General features: G+C 44.1%; 1 protein-coding gene across 36 annotated transcripts in view; it reads left to right on the top strand.

Annotated features, from left to right (window-relative positions):
- Positions 1–26567, top strand: part of nrxn2b (neurexin 2b) — a 528601-nt gene that overhangs the window by 200111 nt on the left and 301923 nt on the right. For 24 of the 36 annotated variants that reach the window (XM_076087035.1, XM_076087033.1, XM_076087040.1 and 21 more), the window contains 4 exons: positions 5498–5936; positions 7063–7446; positions 9120–9323; positions 12583–12609. In XM_076087035.1, coding sequence (XP_075943150.1) covers positions 5498–5936; positions 7063–7446; positions 9120–9323; positions 12583–12609 — 1054 coding nt within the window. Of the gene's footprint in view, positions 1–5497; positions 5937–7062; positions 7447–9119; positions 9324–12582; positions 12610–25437; positions 25447–26567 lie in introns of all 36 variants that reach the window. The other 12 variants (XM_076087049.1, XM_076087058.1, XM_076087068.1 and 9 more) reach the window with 2 other exon arrangements.

Genomic DNA, 26567 nt, shown 5'->3' on the forward strand with positions numbered 1-26567 from the left:
GTGTGCTCAAAGTCACACACATGCTATGATCATACACCGTAGGGTGTGTGTTTTCTAGGCTCCCAGTCAGAGTGGCGGAGTGTGAAATCAGATCGCTCCTCAGCCCCTCGGTCCAGTTTCCACAGATTCCCCTCTTCTTCGCCATGTCACCATCTGTCTCTCCACCCCAACCTCCGCCTCTCCATCTTTCTCCAAGACAGTGACCTTGCTATCGCCCATTTCACACTCCTCCCTCTATCTCACAGTCTCTCTCTCCTCTATCTTCCCACCTCTCTCATCACTTCTCTCCACCTCTCATCCTCCCTTTCTCGGGGGCACTTTTGTGTAATTAAGTCCATGGTAGCGGTGTTGGCACGCCAGCGTTGCCCTCCTGTCGGCCAAATTAAAATAGATTTCTTCGACTGATTCCGTGCACTGGATGAATCCGCTGGCCCTCCTCCTTGCCCTGACACACACACACACACACACACACACACACACACACACACACATACACACACTCTCTCTCTCTCTCTCTCTCTACCTCCCTCCCTCCCTCCCTCCCTGTCCTCCCAACTTCACATTGATGCTTTCTCTCTTTGTCTGCAGCTTCCACCCAGTCTCACCTTTGTGGTGCGATATCATCTTCACGAGTCATCCATCGCCCCCCACTTACACCCCACCTATACCACGTACACATTCGTTTGAGACTTTGTAGCTGGAAGGGTGGTGCAGTGAATTCTGCCCTTTGCCCTTTTCTAGTTGTGTTTCTTTATCGCTAAGGAGACGGCAATCAACGCAATGTATAGCCATGCTGTAATTGCATCACAAACTGTCAATAAATGTCACTAAAGACAATAAATATGTGACATATTTGTTTAATTGCAACCCTTACACAAACGGCTTACAACAATGTGGCATGTGCGCTCATCGGACATTCACAACCCCAAGTACATCTGGAAACAAATGATTCTTTCTGGTCTGCTGACCTGCAGGTTGTTAGATTTGCGGAGTTTGTCAATGACAAAAACAAATCAATAGAGTAACCCCTGGGGGAGGCTTTGGCCCAGTCACAGTCCATGTCGAGGCCACACACATTCTGATTTCAGAAAGATCGCCATAGTTAATCCAACACACCCAGCGGCTCTGCTAGCCAAGTCAGTGAATCAGAGGAGAAGTGATCATCACTTTAAACGAGGGAACAAAACTGTTATTAACTCTGCTCAAGTTCTTTTAAAGGCCTTTGACTGTGTTTCTTTTAACTAGTGGACCAAGCCGGCGAACGTCTCCGCGGCGTCAGATGAGCTGTTCAGATCTGCCCTCCCAATACTTAGGAGCACATATTGCAAATGTCTGTGTATAGCCAGAATCCCTGAAGGATTTGACAATATGGAAGAAAGGCATATGGTCTAGATGCTGAGTCAGCACATTTATACACAATCTGCCCCCGGCTGAGCCCAAAGACACAGTTTATTTGATACAGCGTTCAGAGTGCGGCCCGTTGCGCCTCACACGCTTTGATGCTCCCATGCATCGCTCCGTCCCTCTGTTACACTCATTTCCCTCTCATTTATCATTATTCCCTGCCATCTTCTTCTATCCTTCCTTCCTTACTGCTGAACACCTCTCCCTTGTATTCTTTTTTTTACCTTCTTTGGCGTTCTGCTGTTTGTTCGTTGTTGCCCCTGGCTACTCCTCTCCTTTTACATTTGTCTTCTTTTGCTAGAGAGACACTTGTAGACTTGAATGGGACTTATCATGAAACACGCACCGTTTAAGTGCTCGCGCACACCCATTTGTGTATCTATAGTGTCTACCAACCCACACAGTGTGAAGTAAGACAACCCGGTCAGTTTGGTGTGAGGTCAGAAAACGTGTGATTCAACCAGCCTTTAAGATGTTACTCTCCTTACTATGTGACATACAGGCTCTTAGAATATACTCTTAGTATCCTAAGTACCTCACCCACGGCTTAAGAACTACATTTGTATAGGTGCACCATTTTTCTGGGAGGGGTGCTTAAAGAGAAAGGCGTTAAAACGGTGCGTTTCATGCCGAGGGTCAATACACAAAGCGTTTTTCATGTCCTGCCCTTGTTGAATTGAAGATGCTAAACAACAAGCTGGATCCTGGCACACACGCTGCTTGGATCAAACCTTAAACAAAGCTGGCAGTGTAAGAAACCTGATTGCCCTGTACGACTAATTCTGCTCCAGCTGAAGATCACATACTAACAACAGCCAATCAAAGCCGACGTTGCGGGAAGCTAATTCTGGCAGCCTGCCTTCATTTTGGCTTTGATTGGTGACATGATGGATTGCACAAAATCCCTCTGACATCAGAAGTCTTGACGTCAATGACATGTTGCATGCTGGCATGCAAATCTGTCATTGTGTTCGTGATGTCCCATCTCTAGTTTGAGCACATTCACGACTAAGAGACCAGATGTCAGCGAAATGCTTTGTCTGGTGTTGATTAGTCTGATGAAAGACTTTTTGGGATGTCAGATGCAGCTATTGCGATGAGTTCATGTAAGTACGGCAGGCCCTAGTCCCTAATCAGCAATGTGTCTTCTCCATTTAGCTGTCTTTTGTTCATAGTTGACCTTTTAGACTAGTACCAAGTAGTGAGGGTAATGCAGGAGTAAGGCTCATGCAGCTTTCAAAATAGAAGGCGCATCCAATCATGGCCAGTCTATAATTATCATTGCAAATATAGTATATTGGTATTTATTTATATATATTTTACACAAGTGCTAGATGGTGCTAAGGAGAGGACACAGCTGACATGAAGATTCATCCTCTAGGAAGAAAGAAAACCTCAGCAAATGTAATGGAAATCTGGCCATCATAAGTGCTGTCATTGAGCCAAATATTTAAAAAAGGGAAGAATTTAAACAATTTCATTAGAAATCTTACTTAGGTGACACACGCCAAATGTCATGTTCATTTGAACATTGATTTACAACAGAAAAATGTATCTGGACCAAAGTATATATGCACTTATTGACATCACCTTTCATCAATCCCACTGTTTGTAGATAAAGACTATTCATGTTCGATGTGAATGTGATTACATGGACAAGTTATACACCTTTAAGTCTGCAAAACACATCTCCATTTTAGCCACCTAACACTAGCTTACACATGGGCTGGTAGTGGGCCATATTGCGGATACTAACTGGCCTTGGAGTCATCTGGTGCAGCATGTTGCCAGGTTTATTTCCTGCCTCATCTTTTCCCCAGATGCTGTATGATCCGTTGTATAAATCAGCACACCAGGCTGCATTTTTTTTTTTTTGTAAAAACAGATTAGCATGGATTAACACAAATAAATACCTCAAAATAGTTAAGATGAAAATAAGCCCACTGCGTTTTCTCTCTTTCACCTCTTTTTTTTTTTCTCTAACACCTTAAACCAGGAGAGCTCACACTTTATTAGCTGCCAGTTTTCGCGTGATCATGGCTAATTACCAGGACTAATCTCCGCTAATGATGACATTAGGAGGTGTACAGTGCATGTGGCAGCGTGGCCAAAGAAAAGGATAACCAAAGGAGGCTTAAATTCAGGAATAACCCAGCATATCTGCGTTCTTGCGGTTCATCCTGTGCCTGTGCGTAGGTGTGCTGTTTGACAGGGAGGACGAGAGAGAGAGCGTGCATGCATGTCAAAGAAATAGGTAAGACTAGAGGGCATTTAAAAAAGAGATGCCGTGAAAGACAAAAGGGGAATGACGGCAGCAGTCTGGTGAAATTAGAGAGTCAAAAACCAATACGGTCAACCGCATTGCACGAGACGAGCTTTTCAGTGGTGCGAATGTAGAAACAGGCCAATGCAAACAGAGGCAAATGGTGACTTAATACACAGATAACTAGAAAGGTGCACTCGGTAGAGTGCAGAGCTCTGCCAAGTGTGTCTGCAACGACCACTGCTGTACTGTTTGAATAAATGCAACCCACGATTAGCTAACCTCCCGTCCAGACACCAATGGGCTGTAAGCCGTCGTGAAACACACCTCAGTCAATCTAAAAAACAAGCGGCGGTGTATGCAGGCAATCGACTCAAAGTCATCGTATAAGACATGTCATACAATCTAGCTTCTCACTCAGCTGCTGTGCAGCAATGTATTCTTTAAGAAGCAAGGTAGAGCAAATAATCAGTATTCTAATATCTAAATTATTCCTAATTTAAGCCTTAAAATGTAATCTTGACAAAAGAAGAAGTGGGCACTTCTTGTTCACTGTTATCTCAAGAGTGTAGTTAACAAGTGAACGCATGGGAAAACACCGGTGGCACTAAAGGAGGTTCAGGTAAAAACACAATGAGCAGGTAGCTTTTCCGTGTCTTTGCTCTGTGACATTGCAATATAAAACATCTGCTGCAGATGGAACCTGAGACTCCTTAACCTCGTAGCTGCAACAGCACCAGGAAACAAAGAGAGAGAAAAAAATGAAACTCTCTACATTTCTATTACCTGTCAAGGAGTATGTGTGGGTGTGTGAGGAAGCGTGAAGAGCCCTAAAATCAGGAGAGAATGCACACACACACACACACACACACACGAACAAATGCAAAGGCCTCAGCTGCTTCACACTATTACCTTGAGGACGGCCTCTCAAAACGCTGTCTACAGAGTGTTCAACAAATAAAAGGAGAACTGAAACAAAGACAAGGATAATTTACTTTGCCTTTAGCACTTAATCCATTATGAATGCACATAGTGAGGCGCAGGCATACACTTTGAGCTGAAACAATAGAGCAGTATTTCATCAAAGGCTGTCGGAGACATTTACATTAGGGCCGTAAGCAACATTCACTTCTCCCTGCGTCTGACTTTCCCCTCGAGCCTTTTGAGGGTTTTTTTCAATTTATTTTCCGGTGTGCTGACATTCTTGACCTGCAGCTTTTGCTCAACAACCAATAGTTCATACGCGTTGTGGATTTGACCAAGAGTTTATACAGTGGTGACGATGCACTGAGCATGTTGTGTACCCACACAACCCAGACATCATTGAAGTCAAAGGAAGCGTGCGTGCGTGCCTTGGGCTCAGTGTTTAGAAATGTTCAAAGTGTGAAGGATTTTCCTAATCATGGAGCATCAATAAACTGAGCACTCATGTTAACTAAATGTCTTGTTGAGGGGAGCGTTGGTTGTAAGGTCGAAAAACAGCTTCTGTAGCACTTTGTACCGATGTCGGTTTCTCGCTACAGTACTGATCAACAGGAAGTCATGCTTTTCATTCATGTCTCGATTCATCACTTCCCCATGCGGACACAATTTCCCAGCAGCCACTATAACTGACACTTGAAATTAATTTGGGCAATTAGGATGCATCTGCAGGGTCTCACCATTATGGATGCAATGTTCTTCTCTGCTGCAGCTGCATTTTAGTCTAAAAGAAAGTCCATTTTACAATATTTATCCAGTTCTAGATGCAATGAATGAATCCCCAATCACACGTCAGCACCACTATTTTATACAGGATTATTACCAATCACTCTCCGCTCTGATCTCCAGGTGGTGTACAAGAACAACGACTTTAAACTGGAGCTGTCTCGTCTGGCCATCGAGCGCGACCCCAAGATCACCCTGAATGGCGACTTGGTGTTCCGCTGTGAGGACGTGGCAGCCCTGGACCCCGTCACCTTTGAGACCCCCGAGTCCTACATCTCCCTGCCCAAGTGGAACACCAAGAAGACGGGATCTATCTCCTTCGACTTCCGCACTACGGAGCCCAGTGGGCTCCTGCTGTTCAGCCACGGCCGTCCTCAGGGTCCCAAAGAGCAGAGGCCCGGTAGGGAGATGAAGACAGATTACTTTGCCATGGAGCTGCTGGAGGGGTACTTGTACCTGCTGATCGATATGGGCTCTGGGAAAACAAAGCTGAAGTCCAGCAACAAGAAGGTCAATGACGGGGAATGGTGCCATGTGGATTTCCAGAGGCAAGGGAGGAAAGGTGAGGAGTGCTTTAAACTTGTTTAAACTCTGCCAGCTGATCTAGAATTTGACTGAAGTAGCAGCACGTCAGAAAATGATACAGATCTGTTTGCTTTAGCAGAGTTGATACTGACACCATCAAGAAAAAAGTGCTATTTTGACTGTGCAAACTGTGCTTTGGGTGGTATCATCAAATATCCTAAGTGTTATTTTCTCATATGTACACCAATGTGTAATCTGTTGCTAGCTCCACGCTATTTTACAAAACAGATGTGCACTTGGACTAAACTTGTACTCAATCTATAACTACTTTCCTAGTATTTTGTAGCTTCTTCAGGCAGCAGACTGGAAGAGTTCATTGGATTAGGAGGACTCATTTGCCACAGAAAAAGAGTGCAAAACCAGTCTAACAGCTCTCCAAACTAATCCACACATGCTAAAACAAAAGCTAAGAAATGGTTAGGCGTAGAGTTAATAATATATGTAGTGGTATTAGTTGATGTGAGTTTATTTACCTGAGGAGAGACTTGTGTTCTGATGTCTCTGCCAGCATGTGGGCACAAACAGGGACATCTGCGTGCTTGAGTGTCTGCTGTCTGATGAATGGTCTGTAGGTGGGCACGCACCTAGGACATTATATCTCCCCCTAATGGCGTCTTATAATGAGGAAGGGTGTGAATGAGTGTGTGTGTGTGTGTGTGTGTGCGTGTGTGCGCGAGCATGCATGTGATCTCACTGCTGCTCCTGCTGTAATTGGCTTTTAATAGAAAATTAAGACGGAGTCGTTAATCACAGAAAGATAGAGGGCCTTTTGTCTCACCCACTCCCTGCTGCATTCTGCTTCCCTTCTCCTCCATTTAGCCTATTACAGACACATTAGACACACACACACACACACACACACACACACACACTCTACTGTCATCTATTCTCCCTGTCTCTTGTATGTCCCTCTGTCTGTGCTTTATATCCCTAAATGATCCACTTACTGCTCCTCCCACACTCACTCACTTGCCCACTCACTCAGCCACTTGACCTCTATCCCACTGTCCCACCTATCCAGACCACACACCTCTCCCACGTTTCATCATGTTTAATCACAACTATTTGAATATTCAATTGACAACTGTGTTTCTGCCTTCAAGGATCAATCTCAGTCAACAGCCGCAGCATGCCCTTCAGCTCCCCAGAGGGCAGTGAAATCCTGGACCTGGACAGCAACATATACCTGGGCGGGCTGCCCGAGTCTAAGTTGGACCTCATCATGCCACCAGAGGTTTGGACGGCGCTGCTCAACTACGGCTACGTGGGCTGCGTCCGCGACCTCTTCATCGACGGCAAGAGCCGCGATGTCCGCCGCCTGGCTGAGATCCAGAGCGCGTTCGGCGTCAGCAGTTTCTGCACCCGTGAGCTGCAGAAGAGGTGCAGCAGCGCCCCTTGTGGCAACGCTGGTCTGTGCAAAGAGGGCTGGAACCGCTACATATGCGACTGCATCGACACCGGATACCTGGGAGCCAACTGTGAGATAGGTAAGGAGGGGGATGTACAATGTTTACAATGCATGTTGTAAACTCCATCCAATAAAGCAGAAGCGAGTGAAAACAAGTGTAGAATGAGCATTTAAACAATGTGCTGCCTTGTTTTTCACACAACCAAGCAGCTGCTGTATGGTGGGAGTAAGAACTCCACAGGGAGACATGTCTAAACCAAATGACACCCGAGGCTGGGGGGCTTTTGGGCGCCCGCTGGCTGGGTGGGGTGGGGTGCTGAAGCACTCAGAGGCTGACAACAGCGTGACAGAGCAGCCAGGCCTACCGCCGCCATCTGTGTCAGTCACGCAAACCCAGGTGGCGCCTAAGCCACAGCGAGGGGAGGTGAGCTATTCAAATAGCACCACGTACGTCTGATTCATTCCAATTAGCTGCAGGCTCCGGGATCTGCCTTTGCACGTCTGTGGGGGTGAGTGAGCCATGACAGTATGGGATTTTGAGGGACAAGGGGGGTAATGAGGGAAGGAGAGATTGGATTCAAATCAGGACAGTGGAGGTAGAGGATGAAATGTCTTTATTTTGAAGGGTGATATTTATTTATTTTCCTCTAGGTGCTCACATGGCAGGTGTGCTTTCAGTGATGCACCTTTGCCATCTGGTGGAGCTTTGTGTTACTGCAGGGATGTGGTACAGGGGACGTTTTCTAATATCCAGCTGCATATTACTCCATGTCAACAGACTGAGTGCATAGATTAACATATATTAACTAGAGGAATAATTGCATGATGCCAAGCCAAATCAAACTCAAAGCTATGATGGTGTTTTGAGCTGGTGTTAGGGTGATAATTCATATTTTTTGGGGCGCCGTTATGTAATTCAGGTATGTAAGACGTGTGTTGGTCCAGTGTGAGCAAATCTATGTTGTTCACTTTTGAAATATCACTGCTTTTTACCAGTTTGTCCACCCAAAGCAGGGACTGTTCTGCTTATTTCACTGCCATCATTTAACACCTAAGCGTTTCGCTTACATGGTGACAGTGACTCACGATAGCCTACGATGACGCATACCAACCCACACTGCAAAATAAGAGCAGTACTCGGGGAACTGTCACTCTACACAGTAGTCTATTTAAGGCATGGCTGATTCTACAGAGAGTAACCACGGGCAGTGCCTCGTGTGAATAAGGATGTCTTTTGTTTTTTACATTTTCTCTGAGCTGGAAGACGATAGTGGATTCAATATGAATGTTTCGTGGCCATGGGTTTCTGTCTGTGATGTTGGTGCTGTGGGTGGTAGATTGGTCATTAAATAACCAGAGCATATTCTGCACACATGAAGATGCAATTGCAAAAACACAAAGGGAGACAAAGGGCTGCAGTGTACATGGTGCCATCCCACTTTCTAAAACCAGGTAGATGCCTGAGAAGTGCAGCGATGGATGATAGTATCTTTTGATCACTTTGTTTTAATTAAACTGGAATTTAAGTACATACTATGGGAGTATTTTCCCAAACATAATTAAATGTGTTTTGAACACAAGATTGACATTGACTTTGACTGTTTGAACTTGACCATCGATACTGGACTGTCCTATCCAATCGACCTCTGTGCTCATATCCCAGAATCCTTTACAGTCTTTAGCTCTCCTGTGTAATGCGTAACCCACTTGTCACAGTCCCTCCTCTGCCGTCTGCCTCTCCCCCCCATCCAGAGGCGACGGTGCTGAGTTATGACGGCAGCATGTACCTGAAGATCATCATGCCGGTCACCATGCACACGGAGGCCGAGGACGTGGCTATGCGCTTCATGTCCCAGCGGGCCTACGGCCTGCTCATGGCCACCACCTCCAAGGAGTCGGCGGACACCCTGCGACTGGAGCTGGACAGAGGCCGCGTCAAGCTCACCGTGAACCTCGGTAGGCCCCCGTGATTCATCGTGGCTGTCCCTGCTAACCTTTCCCTTACCATCCCCTGTCTCCTCATCTTCGCTCTGTATTTCAGCATCGTATACTGCTGAACTTAGAACGATGGTTTGACATTTTGAGTGTCACACCATTGTTTTTTTCTCTATTGACAGATGTGGGGAAAAGCTTCTAAATTTGTCCCTCAGTTACTTCAGATTTGTTTTGTATGGTAGAGCACGCTTCATTTCATGTAATAGCTCTGGTTGGCTGTGCAGTAAGCTAATAAGCTAGCATATGCCCATCACTGCCCTTTGGTTTAAATGAGAAATGCCAGCAGTATATTTATTTTTGCTATTTATTTGCTGAGGTACAAATACAGAAACTTCTCCTCCATTAACTGCTTGCTGCAGGAAAATAAGACTAAAAGTCAAAATGTAAAGTTACCCCTCCCCATTGTGCCCACTGAGGGGAGCCACCCTGTAGTCATTTATCTTCCATATTATTTGACCCCTGGACCCACCCCATCCCCTCTGCTTTTCACCCACTTCCCTTTGTTCCCTGTGAAGCCTCATAGCAACTCCTCCTGTTTAAAAGCTCCATCTCTAACAGTACCCCCGGCCTGATCCTGAGCCTTACCCCACTAACTAGCCTGTCTCCAGAAGCTTAGAGGTGGCCTCGCTCATATGTCGCTCCTCCTCGTGGTTCTGCTCTATTCCAGTTTTGGTGGCGTTAGCTGAGGGGCTGGTTGGCTCTACTTCTGCCCAGAGGTGCTAGGAGGAGATATGAACCTTCATCATAAGTAATTACAGAGTTCAGAGAAGAAGGGGGGTGTAAAGAGGTCCGGGAGGCAATCTTGTTGGGAGAAGGTCAGTGAAATTGTAGAGTAGGGTTTGTAAGATGGATAGTTTCAAAGAACTAACAGGCTGCAGGAATGCAGACCTTTTGACTCATTAAAATGTCATTGCACTACAATATAAGTGCTCTGGGGAAGATGGGTATGACCTTCCAGTTTAAGGATATCTTAAGTCTGTTTGGACTCTCAGCGGTGAACTAGGAGGAGCATGACAGAGTTGCACCTTGGAATATGAGAGTTTAAGCCACCATAGAGACAGGAAGGGGGGGGGGGGGGCGGAGGTGGTCGCTCCTCTCTCTTTTTCTACTTTCTTGTCTCTCGCTTTTCTTTCTATCTCTCTCTCGCTCTCATTTCCTGTCGCTCATCAACACCCCACCTGGCCAAGACTCAGAAGATGGAACTTTTCATCCCTTCAACGGCCTTTATGTCTGCGGCCCTTGGATCAAACAGTCAGAGAGACCGCCTCACAGCTGTAGTGCCTGAAGTTGCACACACATTTGTCCTTGCCGCCCACAGCTTGAACTGCTAGCAGGCCCCCAAACCACACATTTGCAGCTGATCCAAAACATCGATAATATGTGTCCACGTTTTTCCCACAGAGAGCTGGGACCCACATTTCCATTGCTGTGGCTTCAACTGGGCTATAATGACACCTGAAAGAATTTGAGCGACGCTAACTCGCTGCTCAGGATTTTCTCAGCTCTTTTGCAAGGGGATTAATTAACAGCTAAAGTATATCACATCCGCAGGGAATCCTCAGTATCTGTTAAGGCGTTAATCCTTGCCCATTTCATCCCGTCGGTCACAATAATGACCGATTGAATGATAATTAAATTCCTGCTGATTAATCACTAGGAAAGGCTATAATTGGACATAATTAACCCTAATGATATTGAGTCATAGATAATGGCGATAACCTTTTTAGTGTGTCAGCTAAGTCTATCACACTAACATTCCCATATGACAGCCGGCCGACATTTAATTTATTACTTATCGATTAAAAAAACCTTCACATCCTGTAGGGACAACCTCTACATTTTTCAAAAACGCATTTTGCACAAATGCGGCTCCTATTCAGAAAACACTGCTGCTTACCAACAGACGTGGCCCTTAGCTACATGACCCCCACCTCTCTGCAGCGTGACGCTGGTCCCTGGCTGTTTGTGTCCACTATTCTGTAGCGGTTGACAGCTCGAGAACACAACCCAACCACGCTGCCGCATGCACACACACTTTACAGCAACAGCAATGAATTCATCTCAACATAAGATATTCGGATAATAATAATTGGATGCTTCATGATCCCTGTAAAGGAAGTCTCTGTTTTCTAAAAAGTCAAGGTCAGCTACAGAGCAGGATTCAGTTTCTTACTGTTTTCCAGAGATGCTGTTTACTGACACTTCAACCACAGTCTTCCAGTTGAAGGGCAAAGCTTTTTATCCAACGCTCCACCGCCTGACAACGCATCTTGTAAAATGATGTGCTTTTGAGGCACCATTTGTAGCAAATAGTGCAGCGCAGCGTCTTATTGCAGTGTGTGTGCACCAGGCGTGAGGTGGCTGGGATGTGCAGATCACCCTTTCTTGTCATTTACACTGTTGGGTTTCTCATGCCCAAAGTGCTGCAGAAGGCAAGTGAATCTCAAATTGCTGGGAAATGGGGGGCTAACGTTAAAGGTGCAAGACCCTGCGTCCACTCCAGTGAGCACACAGCAGATGCAGCAAAAAAGGAGTTTATTTGCAGCCCTAGTCAAGAAAGCAACCAGTTATTTAGGCCATCCCATTCTGACCAAAACATGCTGTGCAGTTGAAATGATTAGGCTCTATCTGACTTGTTTAATGAGGTTAATCATATATTTATGATGTGTGAAGTATTGCATGCTTTATATTTTGTTGTTATGATTTACAAAGAGGAAAACAACAGACTTTTGACGTAAAACATTTTTAAAAAGGTGATATAAGCTTCACGGTTTTGCCAGATGGAATGTTAAATCTTTGATCCGTATTTTAATGCACTCGCATATAAAACTTTATGAATTCTGTAATCGCATAAAGTGTTTATTACACCAACAACGGAGCATCGTTTATTTTGAAGTGTCATCAATATGTTGACATTGCCTCATGCTCTCCTACTGTATGACCTCGTGGTGTACGATGAGTCTTGCCTTCTGCTGTGCTTCGGGGGTATCGGGTGGAAGGAGGGATGGGTGATGGGATTGATGGATGAAAAGGGTGATCCTGACTCAGAGCCTGTCCCCGGATGGTGGCCCCAGAGCAATGCTTGGTTGTCTGCAGAATGTACCTTGAAGGATGTAAAATGTCTTTTTTTTTCTCTCTTTTATCCTCTTTCTGTCTCTTTCTTGCTCTTTTTTTTCTTTTTTTGATTTGATCTCACCATTTCCGCTCTTTCTCCCGCCAGATTGTATCAGGATAGACTGTAACCTCAGTAAGTGGTTCTATCCATTTTTCTGACTAAAGTGTATTTGTCTATCTCATCTTGATTCTGTGCAGTGGCCCTTTTCTGCTGTCTCCTGACCTCATGATGAGTGACACCTCTCTCATTACCACGTCACTCTTCCATATTTTGAATATGTTGAATTCATTATTCCATTAAGCATCTTTTTTTTTTCTCATCGTCATCTTTCATTTGTGTCCTCCTTACCACCTCATTTGTATGTCTCCCCCCCACCCGTTTTTCCAATACATGATCTAAGTCATATTTATCTTCTTTCCATAAGTTCTGTCACTTTGATTATCCTTTTTCTGTCACACATTTAATTAATGTTTCACTTGCATAATTATCTGGATTTCTCATCCTGCCATCCTCTCGCTTGCCTACCACTATCATTCTCCTGTCAACCTGTCACCCTTCACCAATAATGCATTCAGAAAAGGGCAACTTGACACACACCTGTTGGATGTTCCTATTTTCTATTATACGGCGCCCGTTCTCGGCTCCACTCGGCTGCACACACAGGTGTTGCTTGTTTTCTATGTGGGACAAACTGTAGTTTTGGCCCCCAGAAAGCCTAATTGCTTATCCATTGAGAGACGGCACCACCTGGTGCACGCTTGTTTTTCAGAGCAAGCCAATGTTTTTGTGCCCCATGCTGACAGCATGATAGCACTCTGCTATTTCTATCATAAGCACTGACAATTGAGCAACGAGCCCACAGGTAAGTGCTGCCAGCCACAGTGACAAAGATGGAGAAAACCTGATGTTCTGAAACAAAGTTTGTGTCTGTGTGTATGTTCTTTCATTTGCATGGTGTCTTTGTTAGGGTGGAACAATTGCGACTTGACTTTGATTAACCCCAACAGCTGAGGAGGTAGCGTAAGAATACCAGCGAGTGCGTTTTATTTGCTTTTCTTAAGTTTGTTTATCGAATTTAGCAATGTATTTATTGAGTCATCGGTACATATCATCAGTCATATATACCAAGGATTAGATCTGGGCAAGGATCACAGTTTGTTTTTCACATTGAGTCAGAAGTTATTAATGCTAGCCTCATTATGTAGTGGCGATGGTTACATAATCAATGTTGTCAGTGCAAAGTGCTCCACACAAATGTGTTGGTATGTGAACCACACTCATCCGTGTTCTGTGCTTCTGCTGTGTGTGTGTCACGTCCCTGCACTTAAAATACACTTGAACGCTGTTTATGTCAGACTTTATGGAGTGCAATCCAAAAACTTCAAAAGCCTCCGCTAGGCATGGAAGTGGTCTCAGTGTATGACGAATTACACCACTTATTATGTGTGGAGCCACTGGCATGACACGCATTCAAATAATGCTCAGAGGATATGTAGACTCCGGGTTGACCACTAGATGGCGGACAAGCACTGGAGATGTTGTGTGATCTCCCTGTAGTGGGGAGGATTCATTTTTATTTTTTCATCCCACCGCAGGGCTCAGTCATTTCTCTGGAACTGACTTGGATTCCACGTTGTTGTAAATGATCTCATGTAGTGGTTGAGGTCACAACAGATGTGTATGTTTTGACGTGATAGATGTTGCAGTCAGAGATTGTCAGAGGGCGCTTTAGTTTTTCATAAAATGTCCATTCTTTCTTCATACTACTATAATGGAAAGACCGCTTTTGTCATTGATTTCTTTTCTTAATTCAGCTGCTGTCTTTAAATATTGGTATTCACTGCTTGGAACACTTCACGTGGAACACTGTGTTTCAGCAGTTTTACAAGGAACATTTTATTTAACCATTATATTCTTTGGTTGACTGAGCGCCCTTGTACAGCAGTTCCCTCTTTCACGGCCACTCTGCACAAACCACACTCTGTAAAGGATCCCAACATACCAGTGTGTGAGTGCATAAAGGAGGGGGAGAGACTGCGTTTGGTAGAGAGAGAGAGAGAGAAAGAGAGAGAGAGAGAGAGAAGCAGAAGTGAGAGCAGAAGAAATAGAGTGGAAGAAAACCAGGGTAGAGCTACAGACAACACTTTATTCAATGACATCTCGCGGTCGATTCCTCGAGATACAGTAAGCCTATAGGATCATCAGAAAACCAGTAAATTCAATTGAATCATTAGCATATTGATAGCATGACTCAGATACATTATGTTATCGTTTATCTGTTTGTTGTGGCATTACTACTAATACTACTCTAGTTCAACTTTTAACTATTTTATTTCTGATGCTTTCTGAGACTGATCAGCCGTGTGTTTTTGTTGCACGTCTTGCATGTTGTGACCCTGCTCTCCCGCCTTAATGCGACTGGATATGATATGGAGCAGAGCTGTAGCAACTCAGCTCCAGTCGGGTCAGGGTGTCAGGCTGATGATATCTGTCTGGAAGGTGGCCTTCCAGCAGCCAGCAGCACCTTCTCTTAGCGCTAGATGAGATGAGATCTGTCGTGACATACGGCCAGCATGCGGGGCACGAGCACTCCGTCTGCTAATGTCACACCCTTTGACCTGCAAGCTCTCACTTCAGACCACAGAGACACACACTATGTCTGTGTGTATAGAAATGATGTGAAGTAACTGATAACAGTTCAGTATGGTAGCATATGGAAGCAAAAACAAACCTTAACAAAAATACACCATATATGAATCATTTGCATATGAATCTGTCATTGTGTTATGTAACCTGACAGTAACAGATGCTTCCAGGCGATGAAGCATTGATATTCAGCCTGCTTTGTCACGCCCCTCGATGTTTGATACCGACGCATATGGCACCCTTTAGCTTCTGTATGAGACGCACCAAGCTTTCAACTAACTCCAATGTAATTCCATCCGCGGCAATAATAGACCCTCAGAACAAAGGAAGTCATGTGACGTAGTATGAAGAGTATCTGCGACAGAGTCCACGTAGGGAGGTGGGCGGGGTATAAAAAAAACCTCATGACCTTCACCCAGGAGACAGCTGTCTGTGTCCCGTGTGACACCAAAAGTCAACGTTAAGTTGCGTACGTAAGTTAACTGAAATAATGTAAAAGTTACGTAACAAATGTACTCATTCTATCCAAAACGTTTGCAAAAGTTAACCAAGTACTTTTGTTGGCTGCGTTAAAAAAAAAAGTGATGGCAAGCCGTCCTGACCAAGCGTCCGTATGTGAACAGTTGAGAATGAGAACGTATTATACTATTTTATAGAGCGTAATATGAGCAAGAATGATTGTAAACTGCCGTTAATGTGTGATTAAATAGCTTTTTGGTGACTGTTCAGCTAATTTGCTTTGCTATTCATCCATTAATTAAGTGTTTAAATCAAACCTGACGACTTTGGTGAGCATTAGAATTCCACAGCAGTTCACAGACACGGGGTGATTGCCATTCAGATGAAATCTCTCACTTGTGTGCATACCAGGCGTGTTAAAGATTCCAACATCTGTGAGCACACTGTTAATGTAAAGGTTAGCCTCGTCTTGGCTTGAGTATACGAGTAGAGCATAATGGTAGTAATCTGTACTACTATGGTCTCAAACAAATGTTGTGTTTACTACCTGCTCTTCCTGCCAGATTGAAAATATGCATCAGTGCTGTTAAAATGTTGATAGCAGAGCACCACCAGACCCTTAAGGAGTAACTTAACTCCCCATGAAAAGAGGGTTATCTTCTCACCTTGCTGCAGGGGCATGTGCACAAAGGTCCATCACTGCAGGGTGTTGGGTAGGTGTGACAGTCAAGCCTACTGAAATATCTAGCAAAGTGTATGTGGCCCTACTGACCACACCCTGAGGTGAAAGAAACGTTCAACCAGAGAGGTCAGTGTCGCACTGTTGACGTGTGATGTCACAGAGTCCTGGAGTACACTTCTACATCACTGCAGCAAGGTGAGAAGTGGAACCACTGGAGATGAGCAAAAAGTTACTCATTGTGGTGAATATTGTGATTTATTTTTATTTTTTGCAGTTTACTATTTCGTTAAAGCGTCTGAGGGTCTGTTGAGCCATGGCGGCTGCTGCCACTCAAACGGATTACCCAGAAGTGCTCGTTCAAGAGATGTCTTTACCAGAAAATGCTCTCCACGGCCCTGAGTACTTTTGACCAGCACTGTGAGATAGTGAGATACCTTTGCTCAAAAAAACAAGACCTGTGGTGTGAAATGAATTGCAAGAGGCCAACCAAGATAGGGAAACCAATTGATTTGGACAAATGCACAACATCCTATTGATTATCATTTAGTGCTAACTAAATACCTTGGCATATTTTTCACCTGCTCCTTATCCTATAATTAAGTAATTTTCCAGATAAGAGATTTTAGATTCACAGTTTTAGCTTTTTTTTTTATTTAACTATTGTATAGTCCAGCAAGGATAGCACACTGATAAGTGACTGCACCGGGAGATGAGTACATCTAATGCTGCCGCAGTGATGTGAACGCCCACTAAGACAGATGTGCACACACGTGCATTCACAGATGCATGCCTCATCTGACACGTATTGTGGGCAGGGGAATGAGTCTTGGAGTTTGCCCACACAAACGCGGTGTATTTCTGTCACTGACGATGTCACCCTCCTCATTCTGAACTGCTTCTACCCAAGTTGTCAGCTTTCACACTCCTCCCCCATGTTTTTTTTGCACAGTCACGACTACTGGAATATGTAGCACAGTTCATAGAGCCCTGTAACTTGTCACCGCCGATACAGTACTCGTGTTCAGAGACTGCAGGTGTCATGGTCACTTTGTGTTTGAATGAGTGGTTTGTTCAGTCTAATTAGTATTAAAGTGTCTTACCAGCTACCCCTGTTAGTTCTCGCTCGTCTCCGAGCAGATGGCTGGCTTACGTTCTCAAATATTGAATTTGAATGAGTTTCCAATCGCTCTCTTAAATCATGAGTCATCACATCGTATCTCAGCCAAATAGATGTCAAAGAAGCATTTGCTGTAGGCACTAGAAGTTACCGCCAGCACACACGACGTCCTACGGTTTCTGGAGTTTGAGCATCTATCGGAGTTCGACTGTATGAAATGTATTTTAGAGATGCTCGGATTGGGATTTGATTTTTAAAGGCAATTTAATGCTCCAATGGAGGTTAGCACTTTTTTCTTTAATGTTCATTTCATCCTCCAAAACCCCGGGCCAAATGTGATGCAATGAGCCAATAAGAGTTATTAATGCCTTAGATCTGTGCACCCTCAGAGATGGCTACGTCATGTGATATAAATAGATTTAGGTCAAAAGCAATCATCTAGTTCAGCGATGGACAACACATGAGTTACACATTTCTCAGTAGTTAACAAGTTTAAAGTAATTAAACGTTTGTGTACTGTTAAGCACCAGTAAGACAACATACATTGTGGAAACACATTGGATATAACCAACCTCCCTGCCGGGTCCACACAAATCATATGAAAAAAAAAAAAAAAATATATATATATATATATATATATATGCTGTATATGCACATAAATATCTTCTCCATTAATGCTACTTCATTTAATTTCCACACATTTTATCATATTTTGCTCTCTGCATGTTTTAATGGGAATTAACCGAATGCCTCTTAAAATGTTAAACAGAAATAATAAATAAAGAATAAAGACCTAATAAAGAAGTGCTTTGAAGCCTCTATGAACTTCAAAGAAATATGTAATCAGAACATTTTCCTATAGCTACAGCTGGAATGAAAGGTGTGTGTGTGTGTGTCTGTGTGTGATGAATTATAATATGTACACTACTAATGTTTACATCCTGATGTACTGTTACCTCGAGCTCTCTCACTATATATAGTGTTAATGTGCTGCTAGACATTTCTATCAACTGAGTCTCTGTCACAGAAGCCAAGTACAAATACAAGCATGTTTCATTATGTATAACTCTTAAAGCAAAGTAGAAGGGCTTGGTTAAGAAACATTAAAGGGGCGGTTTGGATGTTTTTAAGTGGTGCTTGTATGGTGTACTTCAGTGTGTTACCTACCGTAGATGGAGTCTGGAGAAACAGACAGGAGTACCAGCATGGGGGCAGATCAATGTACTGCTGTTGATGTTGAAGCAGGAAAAAGTAAAAAACCCTATCTCCGTTATAAGTCTCCGACGGAGAATTGGAATGAAAGTGAAACGTATCGTATTCATCAGTTAAATGAAATGACATCGCCCCGGCCTAGGTTTTTGAAGGCCCATACGTATAAGGACGTATGCTACAGTCATCCCAAAATGTGGTGACTGAGCATTTGCCAGTGTGACACCAAAGCTGTGGAATGACTAAGAAATACAGTTAAACCTTAAATTGAAACTGGCAATTTAATGAAATGCATTATATTCTATATGTTTTACTAATTCCAGTATATTTTAGTCATTTTCAACTCATTTCTGTTACAATGTTCATAGTGTCAGTGTTTTGCAACTGTTAAGAGTGCATGTTGTTATTAATCTGAGTCCTAGTAGAAGTAGTAATAGTCTTAGTCTCCAATATGAAGACAGATGCCCATAGCATTTATGTTTCTGTTGCTGTTAAAAGGCTGACAGATAAACGAGTGTAAAGAGATTGCCAAGGATGCCACTGTGCTTTGTGTTTTTTAGTTTCTCTATTTACCGCCTCCTCTCCTGCCTCCGCTCTCTGTGAACTCAAGACACCTGAGGCAATCTGTTCACTAGACCTAACCGGGAGAGGAGATTGCCTTCCTGCCCTCCTTGTCTAATAACAACTGTCCACACCAATGTTCCACTGCCTGCTTGTACTCTGGACACAATTTCAATTTGTCTACTTGTATAAGGTAGACTATTCTCTGTCGTTTTCACCTGGGACCTGGTCAAGCACCGGGAGCCAGCATGTTTAAGGAGACGAAGGGGTCCGCTGAGCATCTTTTAGAGCATGTTGGGCGGGAGGGTGGCAGGCTTGTCTTGCTCGATGCCCTCTGGGACCTCAAGTGGATTGCAGATTCTGCCTCTCAGGGACCTCAGCCAAGTGGTTGAAGCCATCGTCACCAGTAACAAGATGGGATTTACACAACTCGCTCTTTCAGGTTTACTTTTGCCACAGTTTTGTGGATGATTGTTCTGCTAGTTGCTTTGCTCAGCTTGAAGGACATCATTACTTACACTCCTGTGTTCTTCTTCTGTATTCCTGTAATGAGCACTGTAATTCAGATGGAGATATTTAACTTTTGACATGGTTACCCTTATCGTATATATGCACGTCTGGTGACCTGGCGAGCTCCACCCATACACAGTGATGATGACTGTACAGTATTCAGAATTAAAAAGTGGTTTATCAGTCTTGAAGTTCTGAGTTCACAAATGTGTTTCATGAGCTCATTGTGGATATTAGAAGGTGCTTTAGTGCGGTGGATTCGAAGCGTTTCATGAAAACGGAAGCCGTTGTTTGTAGCTTTTCTGATGTTGCAGGAATTTAGCACTTTAGTAGAAGTTCGCACAAAGTCTCTCTGTCTCTAGCGTAGTAGATTAACAAATGAGCTCAATAAAGGTTAGGTGCAAGGGGAGCCTGCAATCAATATTTCAACAAATAAACTTACACAGTTTTGTATTCTGAATCAATGGTGCAGAATTCCAAAGATCTTTTTATTCCATCAATAGAAAATGATTTCCCATATCCACACAGGGTTCAAGCTCTCTGGGCATCTCTTTTCACCGAAGTCACTAAACACATATTTTGAAATCGATCATATGTCAATGACCGCACAGAGGACCAGACCTTTTGTTTTGAATTTGAATGTGTCTACCTCACAGCATAGCTTCAGTCCATGATCAGTCTGCCACCTCTCAGCGCTGCGTGGCACAGGCGACAGGTTAGATGTGCACTCATTACAGAGACTCTAATGAGAGAACCGGCAGCAGCCTGGAGCTGTCGAAACCCATACTGCCTTGCAAGACTGATGGCTATCCCATGGGACCATACCCTCCTGCCATAGCATGCTGGAAAATGCAGTTAAAATCATAAATCAGCATCCCCGGGGACCTTTTTTCTTTTTCTAAAGACTGAGGGAGAAGGATGCGAGGAGGGTGAGGGAAAAAAAAAGAAAAGAAACAAGAGGACGATGGAGACAGATGAGAAGCAGACGATGGAAGGCGAGCGGGAAAAGGGAAAGCAATGAGGGAGGATGCAGATGGCAGAACGAAAGGGGAGCAGGGGAGTTGCCTGTGCTTGAAACTCCAAAGGGAGCACTAAAATTCTGGAGGGGACGGGGAAAACGTATGATTCATTCCCCGCTTCTCCAAATCAATCTGCCGTTCTCTCAACATCTTGCCGACTCAAATATGTCTTCATGCGGTAGCCGTGCAAAATTCTAGAAGCTATCGGAGGAGGTTATCTTGTCACGGATTCTAAAGCACCAGCGCCCCCCCCCCCCCCTCCTCATCTTTGCACAGGGGGGAGAGAACAGTGGGGAAGAGAAAGTGTGTGGCCCCTGTTAGCAAGCGGTGAATACAAATGTCTATGTGCGAGCGAGCTCTGCACACACATTTTGCTTCAGAGAAAGCCAAGTACACACTTGTGTGTGTGCATGCACACACACACACACACACACACACACACACTCACACAGGTACAGGCTGTCTTATCTCTGTAATTGGCACGGGGGGGTCAGAGCGGCAGGCGTAGATAATCATGGCCGGGGGTCATAATCTGTTCACCGCTCCCCTTCCTCCTACTTATTTTTCTTCTCTCATCGATGCCCCCCTCCCCATCAGAACACACACACACACACACACACACACACACACACACACACACACACACACACACACACACACCATTCCGTACTCTAACACATACCTGGCCCCCTCGTCTTTTTTGTCCCCTTTTGCACCATGTAGGAGATATTTGTACAGACACCCACACTTACCACTCTCAAATCCCTCTCCACATAAACAAAAACATCCCTCTACTCTCCTCCATCAAATATATCGGGTACAACAGATACAGTGGAGCGAGGAGAGACACTTTAAAGGGGGCGGAGCTTGATAGATGAAAGTTAGAGAGATGTAGGTTAGAACGGGGTAACAGGAATAAATGAGTGAGAAGAAGGAAAAGAGAAAGAGCTGTAGATGAACGAGGGTCTTGATGGAGATGTCTCCTTTATATCAGCGTTATCTGATCATATCTTTCCCTTCCATCACGACATCGCTGCGGTTAGCAGATGACCGCCATTTAGATGAAGCGCGTGCAGTCTCCCCCCCCCCACGCACCCACACACACACACACAAACCTTTTCATTAGATCTGCAGCAATAGGCCTGCGCTGCTTTTGAGATAGAAAATATGATCTCTTAAGATAGGAGCCAAATGACATTATCGTCAAAAGAGGTCTTATCCTGATAACTCTGAAGAGCAAAGTAAATCCTGTCACTTGCCATGGAAACCATATTAACGTCTGCAGCCTTATGTAACCATTGCTGCATGCCTTTGCTTTTACATCAAAAATAACAAGTCCATAAGGGTCACTCCATCGAAGAAACCCTCATAAAGCGCACTGCACAGCAGTAGAAAAGTCATTCCTACTTCCACTCCAGCATATGGTGTGTGTGTGTGTATAATAACTATTTGGTAAATGAGGCCTGCAATGAGTGACTGAGGCAAAAGAAGCAAACAAGAAAATGAAGAAGTCCATCCAAACATACACATACTGTATAATGCATGTAGAATAGCCCAAACACGCTCTCCAATGGCTCAATTTGAAACACTTCAGAATCTGAAAGTCAGTGAAGGCAGTTAACAAGAAGAAAGTTACTGATCAAGACTCCTAAAATGAGTTTCTGACTGAGGCAGTAAGGCATTAGTGTAGTCCTAGCGCTGTAAATGAACTGACCGCATATATGAGAAACAGGTGTCTGGACTTTGGGGAGCAGTTTTTTGGAGTGGAGTTAAGCAAATCCTTTAGGGATTATTTTAATCAAAACAACGTGTGATTTATAAGATTAGTGGGCAATACCTTGGTTGTACAGTGCATTAGATTTCCTTATGCTAAAAACTGCCAAATGTAAATTTCGTTTGGCAAAAGGCTGTTCCATAAATCATCATTTTATGTGCATTTGCATCTTTCTAAATAAGCCCTTATTTACTCACTGGCCCATTTCATTTTCCTCCTGTATTATTTTTGTTCTCGCACTTTTTGTTTACATATTTGTATTGACCAAGTAAATATGGGATACAAATGCAGGAGAAAATAGTTTATTAAGATGATCTATTGCCCAAATGAGAAATATGCGGAGGTGTCTGTCAAACCATCACTTTTACTAATCTACTCATTTTTATAGAACTCAGAAATATTTTGAACCAAGACCCAAATGAATTGAAATCACCTATGGACCTCTCAGTGTGACTCACATCCCAGACAACACTGAGCAATGCCAAAGGCCTTTACTTCATATCCAGAGGTGGTGATGGACTTTACCGAGACTGATTAATGCATGGATGTACTGATAGATTTCACAATGTGCACCTGACGCTTGTATAAAGAGATGCCATGGAGCTGTTTCACCAGTATACACAGTGTTATTGTTTAACATTGCTAAAGTTTGATGTTGGTTAAGTTCCAGTTCACTATTCAGAGCCATCATGCATTTAGCTGAGCATGTAGACCACAGAATATAATGTTATGGAATATAATGGTTTTGTGTTATCTGGCTTCTTAGACAAATTATATAACCCTCTGCACAAGAAGTTATGATTAATTGTGACATTTGTTGGAGGTTATTATATGTGTGTGTCATAAAGCTGGCAGGAGATTATACTGCATGAAAAATGGAATTTAACTCACCATCAGCATCCCACAGCTATAAGTGCTGAGTTGCTATCTCGTCTGCATCTAAATAGAATGTAAAGAAACTTGTTTTTTAACAGAAACAAGCTCAAGAGGCCACCCCGTCATAAATAATTCCCATATCCTGCTGTTTTGATTAGTTTGATAGAGGCAGGCATTCTACCAGCTGGAACCACTGTTAATAAGTATTGTGCAATATATCAAAGAAAACAATTGGATCACACGAGCTGCTACGTCAAATCAGACCAGGGGCATAAGCTCAACCATCATTTTGACCTCAACTACACACTTGTTCAATTTCATGACTGCATCTTACACGACGCTCCACAGGCAGAAATACAAACACCTGAAAACACGTAGTCTTCCTCTGCTACTGTAGGAGTCTCCAGGACACATATGTGTTCCATGATGACAGACACACGGACCCACAAGGTGACAATGATACCAGCGCTTGTGTAGTGGCTGGTGATAACACAAGGACACTCAGCCTCTCTGTGTAAGAAGAAGACCTGTTTGCTCTTTATAAAGGATAGTCCCCAGACCGTTTGTCACGCGGCGTCCTCAATCTGGCATTAACATCTCTAATGAACATGGTTAGCATATGAGAGTGGTGGCAGACAGGGCTTCGCTGTGCATGAGCTGAGGCCCCGCCATCCAGACACCAGTCGGCTGGAGTAATCAAGTGTGAAGGTTGCGAGGAGCAAAGAGCCATTAACCTCCCAAACGCAGGCCGTCATCACCGTCTGCAGAGGACATACGGGAGGGCGGGGGCGTGCGTGTGTGTGTGTGTGTGTGTGTGTGTGTGTGGGGGGGGGGGGGGGTGTGAATGTGGGGGAGTGCCAGGTCTGGTGAGTGTAGAGTATGATTGTTTATTGCTGTCTGATGGAGAGTGGATTGTGAGTGTGTCTGATAGGAAGTGTGCAAGTGCATGGTGCGTGTTTGCAGCTAGGACTGTTGTCACTTTGATGGAGAAGAGAGTGTGTGTGTGTGTGTGTGTGTGTACATCCGAGTGTGTGCAATGGTGCCTGCAGCATGCAAGTCTGAGACCTTGACTACAGTCTGGTAAATAGTCATTGGCGGTACGTGTGTGTGTGTGTGTGTGTGTGTGTGTGTGTACTTACAGACCTTCACACATGTATGCTTTGCCGTTTGTATCTATTTATTCTGGTTCGTGGTCAAATCAGGCCGCGCATCCCGCACTGTCTGCCTATCCAATGTGATCCCAGCACACTCTATTCCCATATGGCCTTTCAGCGTGGCTGTGCCTGGCATGCCCAGGCCTGCGACCGCCTGTTTGACATGCCGCTGTGTCGGCTGGTGTGACGCCATGCTGAACCGGCCCACCTGCTCCAGGCCGAGCTGGCACAAGGGAGAGCTCATTTGAGGCAGGGATGAGGGAAAGGGCATCGGACCTGGGGTTTGGCGAGGCGTGCCGTCCAAAAATTCTCCTGAACTACAGCCCTCCACACGGTCCAGAGCGTAAACAAGGGTGTGATGGAGTGTGAGGGTGTGTTTGTTTTCAGAGGAGACTCGGCGACTAGATGCACTTATGACGAGTGGATAAGCTGTTCACCTTTCTAGCTGCAGAGTGGTTCCGCTATGCAGGCTGGCGGAAGTCTTGATGAATGCATTATTAAGAGGGTGTTTTCATGAATGGATTGCTTTCTGAAACAGCAACTTTTGTTTCGGGGTCAGTGACAACTAACTACAAGTAATCTCAAAACGAGTCTAACTGGACTGCTACTTTTTGATGGCATATTAGAATATAAAGCTTTCCATGTATGCAGTTTTACACTATTTATGGACGTGTTCCTCATGGCGATCGCCGACTGGGTGTCACAGTTTACTCACCTATTTATTTCTGGTTACATCACAGGATAGAGGTGTATGTATTGAGGGTGGACAGCTGTAGGATTAAAGCTTTGTTTGATGGTGTTTGTGTGGGTTCTGTGAGTGGGATTGCGAGTGTGCATGTTTTTGAAGTAGGCCAAATTTGGTAGCTAAAGCATAAATACATCGTGATTGTCTTTTTTGCATTTGCTTTCAGTACGATGCAATGTATCTTTTGTCTAATTAAGGTTAGTTTTAGTCACATACGGTTCAAATTCCAATGATGTAATGTATGAGGTCAGATCTATAGTTGTTCTAATTGTTAAGCACTGTGTGACTAATGTCTGTGAAAAGCACTTTATAAATACATTTTACTTACTTACTTATAGAAGTTATGGTTAATGATTGGTTAAGGATTGGGATTAGGACTGTAGCCAAGAGCATATGTATCATTTCAACATGGGGGGGTACACATTTTAATTGGGGGTCTGGGGTTTTTTCCTCCTTCATTTCCTGCATTCTGGTGAATTTCTATTTACCAATTTATGGTGGAAATGTCTGTAAATGAAAACACAAAATGCAGGCTGCAGGCGAGAATTTAAAATATAATAGAATACAGTGCAACAAGGCTCTCGGTCATTCTGCTTTGCTTCCAAATATGTATGAAACACCACAAGAAACTATATCCGAAAAGTGATAGGGACACCTGCCCACCGTAAATTACACACAATGTACAATTAATGTAACGCCTTGAAAGAACACATCCAAGTCGATAGAGATGCGCTGAGAGATCTTGGGTTGGGGCAGGTTATCAGTGTGTGTTTCACTTCATGTCAGGGGTTCCTTTCAGTGCAGCAACGTGCTGTGCAGTATTTATAGGATTTGTTCATTTGCGTGGGAGGAGAGCATTCAGCCGTTTGAACTTAAGAGACAACACATTGTGAGGTTCTGTTAAAAGGAGAATCAATAGCAAGTCAAGCGCATTCAGGAAGGTGCTTTAAAAGCAGCGATACCTGGGACAGATGAGCTGTGTGTGGACATGTGTGTGTGTGTGTGTGTGTGTGTTTGTAGACAGTCACATGCCATGCAGCAGAGTCATCTAAAGGTAAAAAAAAGAAAGTGTTGAAGGAGGAACGGACTGCTGGAGAGACAGAGAGGGAGACGGCAGATAGTGTGTGAGTGTGTGTGTGGGGCGGGGAGGGTGGGGGGCGTTCCTCTTCATTACCGGCACTAAGGAGCCATGCCAGGAGCACAGATGGCAGCAGAGGGAGGGGGCATGGGGGTTGGCACATAAACTGCAGCACACACTTGCACACTGCGTACATTCACACACTCAAAACTAACATGAGGAGCATGTAAATATAAAGAACATGTCCTCAAAGTTCAATA

This window comes from Anarhichas minor, unplaced genomic scaffold (genome assembly GCF_050575085.1).
Source record: "Anarhichas minor isolate MPS153535 unplaced genomic scaffold, ASM5057508v1 ptg000009l, whole genome shotgun sequence".
NCBI lineage: Eukaryota > Metazoa > Chordata > Actinopteri > Perciformes > Anarhichadidae > Anarhichas > Anarhichas minor.